Genomic DNA, 13,084 nt, shown 5'->3' with positions numbered 1-13,084 from the left:
TATTATTTCCTTGTTATTAATAGTATATTACCAATTAAAATCATCCTTACCACTTTAACTAGTGTCTAGCTTTGTTTATCTTTGCCAATGGTGGAGACTGGAGGTTTAGCTGTTTGGAATGGCCAAATCAAAAATCAATATTGAACATGTTCAATTTGAGATGCTTATAAGACTAAGTGACAGTGTCATGTAGGTTATTGATCTAAGCAGCTGGCTGGAGTACCAGTTTAGCTAGTGAGGGGCCTACCAATCACCCGAGATATGCATCTTAATGAACTTTGTTATTCTCCACTTGGTACATATGCAGCAACTGTTGAGAAGCAGTGAAGTGGGAAGTGTTCCTCCAAAAGGGCCTTAAAATGAAAGTTAATTGCTAATGCTGGTAATAGGAGTTAAAGGGGCCCAAAAAATTAGTGCCTTTTGACATCATATTCATCAAAATTAATGAATAATAGAAGTAGCTTTATGACCTAGTGTATTAAAGGCGTAACTTATTATATGTGCAAAATGGTTCTGGCAACCTTTAAATCCACGTAGCTTGAGAAACTACATACAGTGTCCTAGCCAGCTTGCTGCCATAACAAAATATCATAGACTGAGTGGCTTAAACAACAGAAATTTATTCCTCACAGTTCTGGAAATTGAAAGTCCAAGATAAAGGTGTCAATAAGGTGAGGTCTAGTGAGAACTCTCTCCTTGGGTTCAAATGGATGCCTTCTCACTGTGTTCACACATAGCCTTTCTTCAGCATATGAGAGAGACAGAAAGCAAGTGCTCTGCTACCTCTTCTTATAAGGACGCTAATCCCATCATGATGGTCACATCTTCATAATCTCACCTAAGGCTCATTACCATTCAATGACTCCATTTGTAGATGCCATTGCACTAGGGGGTAGGGCTTCAATAAATGAATTTTAGGGTCACAGTTCAGTGTATGGCGCATAATATCTGAAAGGTGAGGAAGAAGATACACTTAGTCATAACATCCACTGTTGTGTTCTCACCTTCAATCCACTCTAGTATTTATTTCATGCTAAAATGTATTCACATAGATTTCATGCCATAGTTTTAATTGACATACATGCAATAATTATCGTACTTTCCCCAGAAATTATTCATTGTGTTTTTAATAAGGAATAATGAAGGCTCTATATGTGTTATTTGCATAAGGCATAAAAGTTTTACAGTCTAAAATGAAACCATCCTGTAATAATTTTATTATAAATCTAAAACTGTTTTTTTCAGCAACTGCTTAAGGGTTACTGCCCACTAGTGAGGACAGACAGAAATAATAAGCCTTCTGAATAAGACAAAAATAAATATTATTTACCATTTACTTCTAAGACCAGCAACTTGATAAATTGACTTTATTTAACTTTCAACAACATAGTTGTCTGTTTCTAGTTCTGGTAATATTAAGTATTCTTTTGGCAAAAGCATAAATTCTAAAGCAATTTAAATAAACGGTAATGCACATATGAAAAATGTCAACAGGGCTCTTCAGAAAGGTGAAGAGTAGTAGTTTCTGAATATATACATTTTCACTTGGGTTGTTATGTCCCTTTAGGCAATTTGGATTAGATGCAGAGTTCTTTAGAAATGCTATATGTATAATGTTGATCAAATATGTGTCCACAAGTAATGCTCAATAAATGCAACAACACGATGATTAACAGCCTCAATAAAGTAATTTGTTACTTGGGCAATATTGGAAAAACGCCTATCTTAAATTTTAAATCTAACTTTCATGCTCGTGAATATCAATTGGACTCCATATTCATAACATGAAATCATACACTTACAAAACCATCTTTCTAGAAAGATATAAATGAAATAATGTTGAATGAATACTTTTTTTATTTTGCTGGTGCTTATCTCTTTGGTTGGTAACTTGAACATGTGTAAAGTAGATTAAGTGAGAGTAGTCTTGTTACAAAAAACTAAAAATATTTTAATCAAAAACGTGAAAGTGGCCATGTTCTTACATAGATTATGGTCTGACTAAAAGCTGAAGTTATTCTCATTTCCACATTAATTCTCAGATGTTTTGTGTATGTCTGAAGATAAGATTGCCGCTCACCCCAATCCACATCAAACTATTGGTGGAAATAAACCTAGTCATAAGAATAAAAAATTACAACCTATTTAATTAAACAGCACATGATGCTTTTCACAGCAGATTATCACATGTGATCTTCACAATGATCTTATGAAACAAGTAACACCAATTACATTTTAAGAGGAAGCTAAGAGAATAATAAATTGTATTGTAGATACAGATCAAAACAGTTGCAAAATGTTTTTTTAAAACAAAACATGACCTGATTAATTTTCATGTTTGGAAAATGATGACCCACAGTGCTTCTGTAATTTTGAATGAATGAATGAATCAAGTCCCGCGTGTAGAGCTTTTTAAGTTGCTTAAAAATCTAAGAATTAAGAAGCAATGGTCCCTGAGGATTGGAATTATGACATATACTGTAGGAACACACGTGAGGACCCATGACCAATGATGGTGTCAAGAGCAACCCATGTGGGTGTAATGAGCTCAGTTAATGTACCATTCAAGATCTGCTCAATTTAGCTTTGGACATTTGCTTTGCTTTCTGGCCTCTAGCCACAAAACTCAATTGCTGCCTCATCCACCAAAAAAGCATATGGCACATTCAAACACAGTAACTAAGGGATTGCAATAAAGTTACAATTTACAAAGGTGTTGAAATACTTAAGAGGCACTGATAAGGGATGGTTTAGCATCTCAATGCAAGCAACAGTGTGGATACATTACCACCCTTAAACTGAGGAGGCAAGGCAAGGAAGCACTTCTAGAAATCCAGAAAGAGTAGCTGTTATAGAGAGGGTCACATGACATATGACCTTTAGTAGAGGGATGCCTGATGAACTAAATGGAAGGGAACTGAGGGAACACATACTACAACTTCACTCTTGTTCCTGCCTCTGATCTCCTGCCAATTGGCTGTTCCCAATCAGAATCCGGAGGAAAAGAAAATTTAAGGATATAATCCATAAAGGCCAGCCTCCCAGGGAACAGTACAGGACAGTGGAGCATGGATCTTCAGAGACTAGTGTAAAATATCAAATGCAGTGAAGAAAAAGAAATTCCACAACTTAGACTCACAATCCTGCCAAAATTTTACAACTCTTTAATTAAAGACTCAACCTATGTAATTTTTCTGGAAGGCAAAAATCCAGATCAATTGCATAAAGTAATTATTTATAGAATAATTATACTAATGGTGAATTTCTCTTTAATTAAATCCAAATACTTGATTGAGTGACTAAGCTATGTAGATGAGAGAGAGAATAAGAGAGAACCTAGGTTTTTACAGACTTGCGCCACCCATTCCAAGAGGCACTATGGCAACCAGTCTAGGAGAAAGGAAGGGGAGAGTGGGAGAAAAGAGAATGTAATCTAGCAACAGAATCTTCAGGCCACACTTTGCTCATAAATTGCACAAATGGTAGTTAGTGATATCAGAAAACATAATTAAATGAATAGAAAGTGCCAAAAAGGGGTGGGTGGGGACATAGCAAATATCTATGTATATGGATAAGAAAAATCAAATATTTAAATTAAAATTCCTGTATAAAATGTCTTTCTGTACATTATTTTAAATAAATGTGCACATAAAGTAAAACTGTTTAGAAACAAAACTGATTTCTATTAAGAAAACATGTGCCTAAAATATAGCTCTTTCAGTATAAAGTTGACTACTAAATAATTATTATCTCAATTTTGAAATATTAACTGAGCAAAATATGTTAACTTCAAGCTTACGACCCTATCATAGTTTTTCAGTAATGGAAAAAGTCAGCTGATATTTAGATCAATTTGGATACTTCTTCCTGATTGATTTGGGAAACAAATCATGTAGAAAACTATCAATCAGCTAACCATATCATGTAGATAATAATTTAATACCAATATCAGAGTTAAGACAATTTCTCTTTATTCACTCCACAGATTTCATTCATTCACACACACTGTCTAATTTCAAGAGAGTAAGTTAATTGGTGTATTAACTATATTTTCTGTATTCTTGATGACATGGCATCTGTGGCCTGGCTGGCTGGAAAGAAACTGCCCCTACCTGGAACAGCCAGTTCTTAGAGATAGCAAATGACTCACAAGAGAGTGTGCTTTTAATGTGCAAACTATCTTATCCGGAGCCCATGTTCTGAACTACCTCCTCTCTCCGACTCTTACACTCCTAGAACAGTATTCCTCTGCACTAATCTTCCCAGGGCCAGATACCAGGCAACTATGGACAGCTCCTATGTCCCAGAGCCTGCTGGAATTATTCAAACTAGCCAATTCTAATCTTGCTTAACTCTGCCTTACCTTTCCCATGGAAACTAAAATCAAAGCTCCTGCCCATACTTTGCCTTTATCCTCTCCTTACTGACTGACTCTGGTGCTTCTCCCTGTGTGGCCCTGCATGGTGTGATATGTTCCCTCATCTTGAACACTGTAACAAACTACTTTTTCAATGGCAATTATCCTGATCTATCGTTCTCTTTATACTGGAATAATAATAAAACCTACATTTTAAAACAATTGGTTCTAGTCATTATTATCTATGCAAACTCAAAGGAACTATGCAATAAATAATTTAGAGATGGATAACTGACTCTAAGTTCAACTGTTGGCTGTGTGATGTTGGGCAATGTAATACAAAGTCTATGAATCTCAGTTCTTCCTTCGCAAAATAGGGATATTTCCTCTTTAAGTTGCTCTCTGCTTTTATAAAAAATAATACTTTAAGTTCATACTAAATTATAGCCATGGTTTTATCTTCCCTTTGAGATATATGGATTACCTCCCTTTTCTGTCAAAAAATCTATAATTGCACATAATTACAATTTTACTTGCTTGAAACCAGCCAAATCAGTTTGACGTAGTTAAGATTTGATAATAAAAACTCCACAAGGTGGCAGCAGAGGCAACACCATCATCATCGGTTGCAGTACAGAGTAGCCTAAGGAAACAAGCAAGGAAAGGCTTCCCCACTTAGTACCTTTCTGAGTGAGAATGGGGCGGATACAGCAAAATGTCTAGGACTTGGCCTAGGCTGCTTTGTGTTTGCTGCTCCTTGGAGGAGACACTGTGTCATTGGGTTTCAGGGAATATAACAAGCCACAGGCAGTACTTGCCCCCACCCCTCAACCGAGAATCTGGGCTAGCTTTCAGAATTCATGTTGTGAGAAAGCTCAGGTTTTCTTCACAGTTCACTATGGTGTTCTACAAAAATTAAATGTTAATATCATTCTTAATTCCTAATTAACAACATACAGCACATAAGCAGTCTATTCCTGAAAAACGAAACATTTCTGAAATGTATAAAATCAGATTTCACTCACAGTCCATACTTGCAGGTTTATTTATATTCATCTATCAATTAAAATCATAAGCCTTTCATCTTGAAGTATTTTAAAGTAGATCGTTTGTAGTAATAATTTGGATTTCTCTATAATTTAAAAAAAAAAAATCTCCCTCATAGTAAAATATGTCTTTCTTGAGGTTTTAATTGCATTTGAAGGAAAAAGAATCAATGAAATGAAACCACCAATGTGAAATAAGTTCTAAAATTTTATACTAGTTCTAGGGGTTGGGAAGGACTAGGCAAGCTCACCTAGAGCTGCTAAATCTATATACCCTCAACATAAATATGCATATAGACATGAAAAACTGCAACACACATATATACACATACTAAATAGAAATTCAGAAAAGAAAAATTTAATTCTTTTAGGAGTAATCAGGAATATTTTATAAAAATATTTTAAAATATTATAAAACTTAAATTTATTTAATTTTAATTATAAATTTAAATTATAAAATTTAGTACAATTTTAAAGTAAAACATGGTATAATTTTCAGCCTTAATAAATCAGCGTGTCATCTTTTCATTGACTTACTGATTTTACTCATGCTTTCTTTCACTTATAACAATAACAGTATAATGTAACTGAAGTCCATTTCCCTCCTTCAGTAATATGGTATACTGGTTCCAGAACTTGCCCAACTTTTCTAATATTTGGCTCTATGAGAAATTGATGAGGTAAAGGCAGATAGACGTCCAACTAGAACTCATATTGCTACTGGTTGGGCATATAAAAATATGAGATAGCCTTAGAAGGCTCTGATACAATATTTCTATTTTTGTAAAAATTCTTTATACGTGATGTTCTGAATTACTAGCACAGAGGTTTTTTCAAACACCTTTCAAAGTATGAAACTGCAAAATATACAGATAATAGTAGTCAATCTGCTCTTTTTGGAGTAGAAGTGGGGCTCACAGCCTCGCCCCTTGAATTTCTCTCCATCACCCTCTAAGGTATCTTTAAGTCACATTAAGTTTCCTCAAAGCACAGTTTGAATATCAGTCACCTAGGGTATGATAAACTTGCAATAAAAGTGGCTATGCAGAAAAGCTTATTTTTGTGTGGAACTAGAATTTCCTAATTGGTAAAGTGTAAGAAACTTCATTTACTTACTGTGAGCGAGACAGTTTTTTTTCATGATATAGGAATTCCCCCTATATTTTTCTTTCTCTGTGCTGAATTTATATAGGTTGGTGAACTACCAAGAGTCTAGGCAACAATTAGGAATGAGATAAGCAAAAATTCTTCCAGTCACTCACATTCAGATTTCCTTATTACTTTCTCTGCAGTTGAGACATTAGACGACCTTTAGAGTTGAATTCATATGATCCAATTTTTCAAACTATAAACTAGAGATTTACATTCTGTAGTGTCCAAGAGGTTACTGGCATTAAGATATATATTTTCTATGATGCATAATAGGTCTCATGTTTTCTAAGCAAATATCTGGCAATGCCCAGGGCAATGGATTTGGCAGATGAATGTTTCAAACTATATCACTTTTAATAAATTGCTGAAAATGTATGTTCACTTATATCATAACTTTAGCTAAACTGAGTTAGTACAAATGATTCAGAAATATGTCTATAAAGTATAATCAAATTTTCCAAAATTTCATGGTTATACCCGGAACCTATTTCCCTACTCGTTAAAATTTATTTGTAATCCTAAAAACATTAGTTTTGGTGCTTTCACTGTCATTGGCGGATATGTGCAGAGCAGTGAAAAATTTGTGTTGTCCAGATGTGCACGTTTCCAGCTGAGGCTGACCAAAGGGATGCTCTGCCTTCTTGTTTCAGCTTTCATACTGTAAACAAGCGTCCTTTTCATGGTATATTTACTGACAATTTTTTGCATTTTTGGGCTTTTTGTTGGTGATTTCACTGTTTAAAAGTTAATAGTCCTAAAGTGTTATCTAGTGTTTCTAAGCACAGGAAAACTGTGATATGCCTCACAAAAAAAAATATGTTAGAAAATATGTCATTCAGGTATATTATAATGTTGCTAATTGTGAATGTAACATTAATGAATCAACAAGATATATTAAATAAGGTGTGTCCGAACAGAAACACACACAAACACAAGGTTATATATTGATCGGTTTTAGAAATGTGACCATTGGCTTGCGGGAACCCGGTTCTGTATTTCCCTGGGAGCGGTGATTTGATATCTTCTAATTCAGTGCTCACAACAACTTTATAGAACATAACTGCTATGAATAATGAGACTCATCTGTATTCTCAGTTGGCCCTGATTTCTAGGTCTCAACTCTGGCTGAAGAATACAATCTCAAGTGGAATTGAAAAGAGAAATAACTGACACTGAAGTTTCAGTCATGGAGATTCTAATGCAATACATTTTCCATGTGAGTCTAATATGCAGCTAGGCTTGAGAACATTTCCTAGCTCCCTTTGCTGCCACAACAAGGTATTGAATGGCTGCTTCAGCACTTCCTGTTAGGAATACTCTTCAGAGCAATGAGTGTGCTCAGAAAGTCAAACCACCTGGAAAACAAGTTTTCTAGCCTGCCTTGGGTCATCTTTACATTTTAATATATAAATAAATTTGCTTGAGTGCCTGTGTCAAACAATGCCTTACTATTAGAAATGAGATTTTTAAAATGTTTTGAGCAGGTAGCACTTTATTTTAGGGGCAGTGGGCACGACCCAGTTCCAGCCAATGAGATCTATGAGAAATTCTGCTGTAGGACTCCTGAGGTATCTTTTTCCCTTTTTCTGTTGGGAGAAGGTAAAGGGGAGAAACACTACGCTCTCACCCCCTAGAACCAACTTTTAACTAAAGTTGGAATTAAAAATGATGTTTGGGGCTGTTGGAGCCATTTTGCAACCATGAGAGAAAAACCAAGAAAATTACAGGACACATTCCAGAGTTCTAACCTCAATGAATCACTGGCTCTTCTTGTTAAGTGAGACAAAATCAGTCCCTCTGGCTGAGCCACATTTAGTCATACATTCTTTGCCTTGCAGCTGAAAGCATGCCTGAGAGGGCCCTTGCCGTCCCACAGAGCAGGAGAAGCCTGGCACAGCTGCTAAGATGTTTGAGGATTCTTGGAGGACTTATGCTCTCATTGTCTTCCTTGAACGGAATTCTCAATCCATGCTCCCTGTCTCACTTTCTACAGATACACTTTCTTTCTGTGCCACATGGGGCCACTGACTTTCCTCCTTTATTAACCAAACTACCACATCATAAGCCTGTTATATAGGCAGACTTTTCTGAAAGATCTGGAACTAACAAGGGGCGATTATGCAAGTGCAGCACAATAATAAACATGTAATTCAATATTAGGCATTGCTACCCAAAGACCTTGGCCATCCCTGCCATAGGGAATCTCTTACGGGTTCTTTCTTCCCTTGGCATGTTAACATGATCCCCCTACAGAGAACTCTTCTTTGGAGATTGCTTCCTCGAAGTTGAGACCATCTCAACTCACTCTCTGCTGAACAAATGGTGAATGTGGTAAGCACGCACACACATGCATATACTCATATATTCGCGCAATAAAATATTGGTAGAAAATACAATTAAAATATTAAAAATGCTTATCTCTGGGTGATGAGATTGCAAGTAATTCATAAATCTTCTTTAATATTATATGATTTCTTCCCTGAAATTGCTACAGTGAACATAAGCTATTTTTAAATAAAAAAGTTTTTATTAAAATATTCAATTTAAGAAAAATCTGCTAGACAACACGTCTGGCAATAGGATATGAAATATATTCAGGTTTCATGTGTGAACTTAGTATACTGACCTTTGTCATAAAGCAATAATACTAGTAACTTGACATGTTCTAGTGTTTCCAAGATGTAAATGCTGACTCGCCCTTCTCTTTCCAGAGTTTTCTCTCCTTTCACATATGCATTTTTCTTCTCCATCCTTATCAATCTTGCTCTTCAAATTCATCATAATCTATAGCTCTTGGGAGGCTCTCTAGAGCTGTGGTCTTCAAGTACTTTGTTATTGATCCCTATCAGTAAAAATATTTTAACATAAACCTTAATAAAGAGATACCTATTTATTTAGAAAATATTTACAACTATCATATCATAAAACATGAATTAAAAAATTAGAAAGTAAAAGATCAGATAAGATTAAAGATTTTTAAATGAAATTGATATCTAGTACATTAATAATAAAAATATTTTATAACTGACAATTTTATTATTTTTTAAAAATCTTAGTTCAATCCTTAGTGATTTAGCAATTCAAAAATTTGTTTCAATTTATCTATTTGATTTCAATAACTCATTCTATAGGATTCCTACTCCTACTTTAAAATTTTCAGTTATAACGTGAGCAGAAGTGAAATAAAAAAAATTAACTAATTGTATGGGGTAGGTATTAGGCGATTAGAACAATCACCACTCAATCCAAATGGACACAGGCTGAGATAGCTAACTCCAAAATGTCTACTAGATTAATGTCAACCATGATTTCAAGGAAAAGACAGTGGCATTCTAATTGCATCTGACCGTAGTTTGCTCTTAAGTATTTATTTTAAAATAAAATAAAAGAAGCACAGCCAGTCAATGCCTCTGAAGTAAAAGTACTATTTTTTTTCTTTTTTTAAAGCATGCACAAATAACTATTTTTGAAAGGACTTAAGCTGTGAAGGGAGCACTTGGAAAAATGGATGTTTGGAAAAATTTTCACAGACACCAGATTTTTTGTTTGGGCTAAAACTATTTGTTATGTAGAAAAGCTTTTGTGTGTGCATACTTAAAACCAGAATTTTATAAATGAATTGGTGGAAGTAATTAAGAAATGCGTATCATGATATAGTAAACTTAGCCAGAATTTCTTTTTCTATTTTGTACCTACTTATGTTTTTGAGATATAAAGCTATAATAGTATCCTTCTAATAAACTGTTCTGCTAAATCAGCATATCAACTTCCATTTCTTACAAAAAGGGATCCTTTCTAAAAATTTAATTACATGTCGAGTTATTATATAGTGTTTATGTACACAACTAATTTATTTCCTCCATAAAGTGCACATTCTTTGAGGGCTAGCAATATCTCTTATTCATTGTTTACATAAGAATGCTGGCATTCACTTATAGAGCAAATATAACATGCCAGGCTTGGTGCTAAGTGCTTTACTTTAGAGTCCATCATTTGAACAACCTTATGATGTGGTACAGGTATCATTCTCATTTTACAACTGAGAAGTTTGAGCTGATTTTCCCAAGATCACACCACAATTAATAAGTAGTACTGAGATATGAATCCTGACATCCTGAACTTAGAGTCTCTATGTTTAACCACAATTCCATATTGCTAGGTTAGGGCCATCTGACTCTAAATTACACAGAGAGGGCTCTTCATTGACACGATTAGTAAATAAATGTAGAAACAATAATAATTCTAGAAAGATTTCCTCAGTAAACTAAATTTATTCTAATTTTCTTTGGAAAAGGCATTACTGCCATGTGTGGCCATACATTGTAGTTCTGGTTTGTCAAAGAAGCGGCAGCTATGATTATTACTACTTCTTAATTGTAGAAAACTTAAATGAAAAGTTGGATAACAGTGGAAACCTGTTATCTAGCATATTCCTGACTTGCTATTTATAGAACAAAATGCTAAGAGGTGGCTTTTGAAACTGATGGAGACTGCTTAAAATGTTTCTTTGGGGTTTTAAAAGAATAGGCAGGTCTAGAAAAAAGAAAAAGACAAAGATCAGCAGGATTTCCTACCTCAAAGGAGAAACAGAAACTTATATTTGGAAAACAGTGAGAAGGATGAAATGAAAGCTATCAGGAAAAACTTGACAGAGGACAAAGTCTATTCAAACAGAAAGTAAACTAAATCATGATGTAAAAATATAGATAAAGAAAAAAAACATACATTTTGAGATATTGTGGCTTGGCTTTTGTTTCCTCAACCTCCTTCCTCCAGGAGTCCTATCAAAAATATGGTAGATTCCTAAAAGAGGTTTCTCTCAATTTTCCTTCAGGCACTCCCACCTATGCTCAGTACTCATCACTGCACCTCATTCAGCAGAGTGATTCCTACTGGAGAGTAAAAATGAATTGTTATTGATGGATATTATGTGATGGTAATGGTGAGAGTTAGGAAGGGCAGAAAAACTGTAATGTGCATTATCTAGATTTTACTAAAATCAGGAACAAGACAAGGATGCCTACTCTCACAAGTCCTATTTAACATAGTTCTGAAACTCGAAGTAAAATTGTCTCTTTTTGCAGATTTTATGTAGAAAATCCTAAAGACTCCACCAAAAAAGTTAGATTTAATCAATGGTCATTAAGGTTCAGGATACAAAATTAACATACAAAAATTGGTAGTGTTACTATAACACTGACAACCAATTATGTAAAAGCTGAATTAAAAAAAAATGGTCCCTTTTATAATAGCATCGAAAATAATAAAATACTTAGGAATAGATCTTACCATTGTCCTCACAGCATTTATCCTCACCTGGCACACTGTATTTTTCTAATTATTATTTATTATGCATCTTCCCACTCCCATTAGAATGTGAGCTCCATAAAGGTAGAAACTTTGTTTAAGTTTATTAACTGTACCTAGAGCAGTGCTGGTGATATAGCAGGTACTTAATACATTTTTTTAATTCGAATGAATGATCTGAATATAAATATTTAAACTTTTGCTTTTGATCCTCTCTCAACAGGCCAGCAATTTCGTGGTGTTAAGATGACATTATTTTTCCATATTTAATCAGAAATCTCTTCTTATTCCACAGTGTTTCAAACTAAAAGACAAAAGGATGAGTACCGGGAACAATGTTTTTGGTTTGTACATTGTTTGTTTTTTGTTTAACATACTAAATGAAACTTGCTGGCACATTAAGGGGGTGGGGAACTTTCTTGTAATAGCTCCAAAAGATAGAATTAATAACTAAAATTAATAATTTGAATACTTCTGTAGAAACGTCTAATTTGATTCTCTTCTACCTAAGCACAAGGTCAAATGTCCAAATTACATGAAGACGTAATAGTGCTTTATGAAGAAACACAATAGTATAAATCGGGCCTACCTATAAGGCTAAGATTTCATTTCACTTCAGCAGCTTTCACTGTGTTTGAGATTAGGCCAGCAGCTAGAGTCAAGGCAAATAAAATTCCCCATCAGGGAGAAAATCATCAAGGTCCTATTATTTGTGTTATACTGGTCACTGTGTAAATATGTCCTTTCTTCAATCAATTTACAATCCTTTAAGAAAGAAAAAGCCTTAGCTTTATTATATAGAGAATAAATTTGCTATAATGTGCTCAGTTGGATATTTTGTATGCCTCCGGTAAACACAAAGACTATATTTCTTTTATAGCCAGGTTTCCTTAGCCCATCCAAACATCTTTGAATGAATATTGCTAACAAATTAATTTTCTTAAATACATCTTTTTGATAGCCTATACAACCCCTCCATCCCCCATATAATTCTGGACTATTAAGTTCTCCTTATAAAGCATATATACTACCACCCACAGTCACCCAGGGCAGCAGAATGCTTGACTAGCAACATGAAGGACGCATGTTTATGTGGCTTCTGTACTGAAATGAAGCTGCCATTTTGCAGTGTGGGTGTCTTTTTTTTTCCCTCGTGACATAGACAAATGTTGATGTTTACTACAAGTTGGTACATTAGTTGCTAATTAAGTTCCTAGCTGCT

The 13,084-nt window shown here is 34.5% G+C and overlaps 1 protein-coding gene across 4 annotated transcripts in view; it reads right to left on the bottom strand.

The window, feature by feature from the left end:
• The window catches only part of GCA (grancalcin), a 35,203-nt gene that overhangs the window by 21,349 nt on the left and 770 nt on the right, over positions 1-13,084 (bottom strand). The window contains exons 2-3 of one of the 4 annotated variants that reach the window (XM_039855821.1): positions 11,281-11,447; positions 9,182-9,397 (exon numbers count right to left, since the gene is read on the bottom strand). The exons of 2 other annotated variants lie outside the window; for them this stretch is intronic. In XM_039855821.1, coding sequence (XP_039711755.1) covers positions 9,182-9,305 — 124 coding nt within the window. In that variant the 5' untranslated portion in view covers positions 9,306-9,397; positions 11,281-11,447. The remainder of the gene's footprint in view (positions 1-9,181; positions 9,398-11,280; positions 11,448-13,084) is intronic. One more of the 4 variants, XM_039855822.1, reaches the window with a different exon arrangement.

This window comes from Pteropus medius, unplaced genomic scaffold, assembly GCF_902729225.1.
Source record: "Pteropus medius unplaced genomic scaffold, Ma_sr-lr_union100, whole genome shotgun sequence".
In the NCBI taxonomy this organism is placed as follows: Eukaryota; Metazoa; Chordata; class Mammalia; order Chiroptera; family Pteropodidae; genus Pteropus; species Pteropus medius.
The sequence above is the reverse complement of the archived record's forward strand: the minus strand, read 5'-3'. Positions and strand labels throughout refer to the sequence as shown.